The sequence below is a fragment of the Arachis ipaensis genome, chromosome B06 (assembly GCF_000816755.2).
Source record: "Arachis ipaensis cultivar K30076 chromosome B06, Araip1.1, whole genome shotgun sequence".
NCBI classification, from domain to species: Eukaryota; Viridiplantae; Streptophyta; class Magnoliopsida; order Fabales; family Fabaceae; genus Arachis; species Arachis ipaensis.
The window spans coordinates 18,515,952-18,522,395 of record NC_029790.2 but is presented as its reverse complement, the minus strand read 5'-3'; the positions used below and the strand labels follow the sequence as shown (position 1 = coordinate 18,522,395).

The following is a 6,444-nucleotide window of genomic DNA, read 5'->3' as shown; positions in this document are numbered from 1 at the left end:
CAAACCATATAAGGCTTTAGCTAGTTTGAAAATATAATTTGGAAAGTTTTTTTTTTTCAAATTCAGGTGGTTGAGCTATATAAACCTCTCTATCTATTATTCTATTTAGAAAAGCACACTTTACGTCCATTTGGAATAACTTGAAACCACAATGAGCCGCATAGGCTAAGAGTAATCTGATGGCTTCCATTCGAGTTACGAGAGCAAATGATTCATCAAAATCAATACCCTTTTCTTGATCATAGGCTTGAGCAACTAATCTTGCTATGTTTCGAATAATGGTTCCATCTTCTCCCAATTTATTTCTGAAAATATATTTTGTACCCATGACTTTCTTTCCATTTAAATGAGGCACAAGGTTCCAGACTTAATTATTGTCAAACTACTGTAATTCCTCCTTCATAGCTAACACCCAAGAAGGATCAGCAAGTACTTCTTGGATATTTTGGGGTTCAATCTTTGAGATAAGAGCTATATTGTTGGATTCAACTCTTTTCAAAGATGACCTAGTTATCATTCCTTTGGAGGGATCACCAATTATGAATTTCTCTGGATAATTTTTTAGAAACTTCCATTCTCTTGGACTTTTAGTTTAGGTTGAAGTTTCAGATTCATCTTGATTCACAATTGACTCTGTATCAGGATTTTCTGCCGCGACAGGAGATAATTCCAAATTGTCTCCTGCAGAATTGAGATTTCCGTTTCTTGCAGGTGCAGTTTCTTGAGAACTTGAGAGATGTTGATCTGTCTCATCATTCTTTGTCAATTCATCTTCAAAACCTGGACTATCATCAATACAAACACTAGAAATAATGTTAGACACACAAAATTTGACATACATAGTCTCCTTAACGGTCTTAGAGTTCTTGTTATATACCCTATATGCCTTGCTATTTGTGGAATAACCAAGAAAAATACCTTCATGTGTTTTAGGATCAAATTTTCTCAAATTTTCTTTTATATTTAGTATAAAACACTTGCAACCAAACACACGAAAGTAATTGAGTTTAGGAGGATGTCATTTCCAAAGTTCATATGGTGTTTTTTTCAAAAACTTTCTTATGAGTGTTCGATTTATAACATAACAAGCTGTATTTACAGCCTCAGCTAGGGGTGTTCAAAACCGATCCAAACCAAACAAAACTGATCAACCGAGTTGAAAAACCGAAAACCAAATAAACCAAAAATCGAAAAAACCGAAAAAATGATTTTTTGCTGTTTTTTGCGGTTCGGTTCGTTTTCGGTTTTGTTAGTGAAAACCCTAACCAAACCGAACCGAACCGGTTTATTTAAAAACCCTAATATAAATAAGCAAAACCCCCTTCCCCTTAGATGACCTAGCCGCCATTCACCGTATAAAGCCCCTATTCCCTAACTCTCTCCACTCCCCATTCTCTACACTCTCTTCCCACCGTTCACAAAGTCGCCGTCCTCTCAGCCCCTGGAATCGCGAACAGCACCTTCGCAGCGGCCCTTCCTCGTCGCGGTTCCATCTTCTTGGCGCGGTCCTCCCTCAGCCCCTCCCTTCCTCGGCGCGGCTCTTTTTCTCCCTCCGTTCGTCGTCTTCAATGCACTGCAGCCGCCGTCTCCTCTACGCCGTGTCTCTCTAGCCTCCTTGCACCAGGAGCTTTTGTCTTCCTCCACGCACTGGAGCCACCGTCTCCTCTCCGCACAAGCAGGCGCCGTCGTCGTCCATGACATTGCCTCCAAGTTAGGTATTCAATTTCTGTTTTTATTATTCTGTTGGTGATTTTATTTTGTTGTACTTCTGCCTCTGTTTTTCTATGATTATGTGTTTACATTTTTTATTTTTAATTATGTTTTATGATTCTGTTAGTGATTTTGCTTTTTGTGCTTCTGCATCTATTTTTCTATGATTTTATTTTGATTGGTCCTTCTTTTGTTTTTCTATGATTTTGTTTTTACAAGTGATCTTTAATTCTGTTTTTGTGATTTTGTGAATTGCGTAATTATGCAGTTTGTTGGTCACTGCGTCCTGCTCAGTGCTCACAGCTTCACCACCACCTCTGCCTCTGGTCTGCCTCTGTTCCACCGTTGTCAATGATTTTAATATATGTTTTGATTTTTGATTGATGAAATTGCTATGGGTTGAATTCTGTTAATGTAAAATTAGGATTAGGTTTAGAGTTTGAATTCTGTAATTGATAAATTTGGATCGAGTTAGATTCTAGGGTTTGTGAAATTGAGGCTAGGGTTTGTGAAATTAGGACATTTGTATCTTATAATGAATTTAGGGTTTGGTCTTTGTTAAATGTAGTTTTTTTATTTTTTTTTATTTAAAATCTTTTTGAATAATTAAAAAAATCGAATAAACCGAACCAAACCAAACCGATTTTAATTGGTTTGGTTTGGTTCGGATGGTCTCAGCAAAAAAACCGAACCAAACCGAACCGCAGATTTAATAAACGATTGGATCGGATGGCTTTTTCCTAAATAACCGAACCAAACCGCACCGCGAACAACCCTAGCCTCAACCCATAAGAATTTAGGAACTTCATACTCACACAATATAGCTCTAGCCATTTCTTGCAAACTTCTACTTCTTCTTACCACAACACCATTTTGTTGAGGTGTTCTAGGACATGAGAAGTTGTGTGATATGCCATGTTCATCACAAAAAGATTCAAAATATTGGTTTTTAAATTTTTTTACCATGATCATTTCTTATTGAAATTTTTTTTATTCCTTTTCATTTTGAATCTTGCTGAATTTTTCAAAAACATAAAATGCTTCATGCTTATGAGTTAGAAAGAACATCCAACCAAATCTAGCGTAGTCATCCACAATAACCATTCCATAACTTTTTCCTCCAAGACTTTGAGTCCTAGTTGGTCCAAACTGATCAAGATGCAACAACTCAAATGGTTTCTTAGTAAAGACATCTTCCTTGGGTTTAAAAAAAGTTTTTGTTTGTTTACCTATTTGACAAGCATCACAAGTGATGTCTTTATAAAAAATAATGTTAGAAAGACCTTTCACTACGCCTCTTTTAACAAGATTAGATATTTGGAACATGCTAGCATGTCCTAATTTTTTATGCCACATCCATTTTTCAGATTTTCCTGAAGAGAAACAAGTTACATTTTGAACTTTAAGATCATCTAGAGTGATACCAAAAATATTGTCACATCTTTTTGCAATGAACAAAACAACCCCTGATTTTTTATTTATGACTCTATAATCTAATTTCCTAAAGGTTACTACATATCCAATGTCACACAATTGACTTATACTCAATAGATTATGCTTTAACCTATCAACTAGAAAGACACTATCTATGCAAGTAGAAAAATCTTTGCCAACCTTACCAATGACAATTATTTTATATTTACCATCATCTCCAAAAGTGACAAACCCTCCATCATATTTATTGAGTTTGATGAAGAAGGCAGCCTTTTTCAGTCATATGCCTTGAACATCCACTATCAAGATACCACATGTCCGATTTTTTCTTGGATATATGGCAAACCTGCATGTTCTTCAACTAACCTTAGGTATCCAAATCCATTTGGATCCTCTTATGTGAAATCTTCTTGGTTGTCTAAGAGTATTATAATCATGAACAACTTTATATAAGTTGTTATCATTACCAAAAGATTTTAGAAAGATGAAACATTGTTGAGGAACATGATTATTTCTATTGCATTTATAGCAATATTTCTCTTTTGCTAAATTTTGAGGTTTGCTTGAAATTTTTGGCTTGACAATCTTGGAAGAGGAAGCTTCATATTTTTTAAATATTGGTTTGAAAACATATTTGGTTTCCTCTATGAATCCAAGTCCATATTTTTCAAAGCTAGATCTTTGACAAGAAAGTAATTTGTCAAGATTTTGTAAACTTTGAACAAATTTTGCTAAGTCTTCATTAAGATTGTTAATTTTCTCATTCAACCTTTCATTTTCAGGGATTAAATCAGTAGAGGCTGAGACCGAATGCTTGAGTTTGAATTTATTTAACTCAGCTCTCAAAGCAACATTTTCTTCTTTCAAAGATTTTTCATCACAAGATTCGATTGCCTTTACCTTTTCTAACAAAAATTCATTTTCAGCTCTCAATGCCTCATTATCTTTCTTGCACTTAACATAATTATCAAAAAGTTTCTTTGAGTTTACAGTGAAATCTTTGATAATATAGTATAATTCATCAATAGATAAGTCAAAAAGATCTACCTCATCCATATCCGTGTGATCAACCATTAAACATATTTGAGCCTCTTGATCAGAATCTTCTTCATCTTCAGAATCAGTGTCATTTTCTAAGTCTTCCCATGTTGCCATCAGCATCTTCTTTTTTTCTTTCTTTGATTTTTCGCCTTTCTTCAATTGAGGGCAATCAGACTTGAGGTGACCTAGTTTCTTGTGGTGGTGATAGGTAAACTTGGATTGATCCTTCTTGAAGTCTTTGGATGAAGAACTTCCTTTGTCTTTGCTTTTGATTCTCATTAATCTTCTCATTTTTCTTGCAAAGAGCACTATTTCTTCATCTGGGATACTGTCATCAGATCCTCTTCTTTGGCTATCATTCTTGATTTCAATGTTACACTTTTCTTTTTGTCATCTCTGTCTTGAGACATGTGAATAGTTTCATAGGCCAACAGCTTACCTATTAGCTCATCATAAGTGATTTTTATCAAATCATTTCTTTCAGGAATGGCTGTGCATTTTACTTTCTACTTCTTAGTAAGACTCCTCAAGATCTTCCTTACCAAGGTTTCTTTGGAATAGCTTTTCCCCATGGCATCCAAGTTATTGATGATTATTGAAAACCTTTTGAACATTTGATCGATGCTTTCATCCTCCTTCATGTTGAACATCTCATACTCCTTCATCAGCATATCAGTCCTGGTCTCTCTTACTTGCTTGGTTCCTTCATGGGTGATTTTGAGCTTGTTCCAGATTTCTTTAGCCATTTTGCACCTTGAAAATTTTCTGTATTCTTCAAAACTGATAGCACAGTACATTAGGTTGATTGCCTTGGCATTGAGTTCAACCTTCTTCTTTTCTTCCTCTGTCCATTCATTGTCTTCCTTTGACACCACATCTCCATCAGTATTTTGCTTTATTGGAAGATCTACTGGTCCATTGACAATAATCTTTCAGATGTTGTAGTCGATTGACTGCACAAAGATTCACATTCTCTCTTTTCAGTATGAGTAGTTGTTGCCTTTGAATTAGGGAGGTCTATTATTGGACTGCCCTTCGGTGAGTGTGTACGCCATGATGTTAGCACCTATGTTGTTGGCCATGGATCTTTGCTCCAAGCTGTGAAACTTGACTCCTTAAGACCTTGCTCCTGATACCAACTGATAGAACTGCTTGAACTTGAGAAGGGGAGTTGAATCAAGTTAACTCAAAAATAGAGTTCTTATGCTCTGTTTTCGCGAAAGCTAATTATGTAGGAGATTTTTTCGATTTTGTCTGTAAAACTAGAAAGAAACAGAGAATAGAAGGAGAGAATGAGGCAAACATGTATCCTGGTTCGGTTTCTAAGTGCCATGAAACTTACATCCAGTCTCCACCATAATTATGGTAGAATTTCTACTATAATCAATCAGATTACAAACACCAATACTAATGAATTATAACCTAATTCATCTAGTATCTTCCACTAAACTTTCTACCCCAAAACTTAGCTATCCAAGTGCTATCCCAACTTAGAAGAAAAATCCGCAGATTCAATCTACCACCAAATACTATCCCAACTTGGCAAGGGGAACTAAACCTTAGTTCAACAAAACCAGATTATGGAGAAATATTTCTTGGGTTAATACTCAAATTCATCCCTAAAAGATCACGCGATCTTCATTTTCGTCATCGAATGATTTTTTTAATCAAATTAGTCCCTGAAAGATAAAATGTAAGTCAAATTAGTCCTTCTGTCAAAAAGTGCCACGTGGCATGATGACGTGGCACGCCATGTGGCAGGTCAACGACACGTGGTATGCCACGTGGAAGGTCAGCAACACGTGGCATGCCACGTGTCACTTGACATGTAAAAAAATTTTAATAGTCAAAATAGTCCTTGAAAGTCCAGACGTAAGTCATTTTCATCCCTCAAATTTTAAAAATTAGTCAAACTAGTCCTTATATAATTTTTTTTTATTTTTTCTTCATAATATTAACTTTGAAATATTTTTTGATACTACTAATTTTAATAGAAATGTAATTGATAAACAAAATATTAGTAATCGTATCTTTTCTTCTTAAAATTTTTTCAATAAAATTATCTCTCTTCTTTAATTCTTCTCAAAATCTCTCTTATTCTTTTCTATTCTAAAACCTTTTTCTTACATTATTACATTTTGCTGGAATATATATTTACTCAAAATTGAAATGTATGTATTTATTAACCTAAACAAAGTTATATGCTCAAAATCAAAATTTATGTATGTTAAACTAAACAAAGTTATATCACTATTTTTT

General features: G+C 34.7%; 1 protein-coding gene across 1 annotated transcript; it reads right to left on the bottom strand.

Annotated features, from left to right (window-relative positions):
• LOC107646378 lies at positions 4,692–5,543 on the bottom strand. Its single transcript, XM_016350565.1, has 2 exons — positions 5,528–5,543; positions 4,692–5,095 (listed from the first exon to the last, which is right to left on the bottom strand). The coding sequence occupies exons 1-2, from the start codon at positions 5,541–5,543 to the stop codon at positions 4,692–4,694; spliced, it is 420 nt and encodes a 139-aa protein (XP_016206051.1).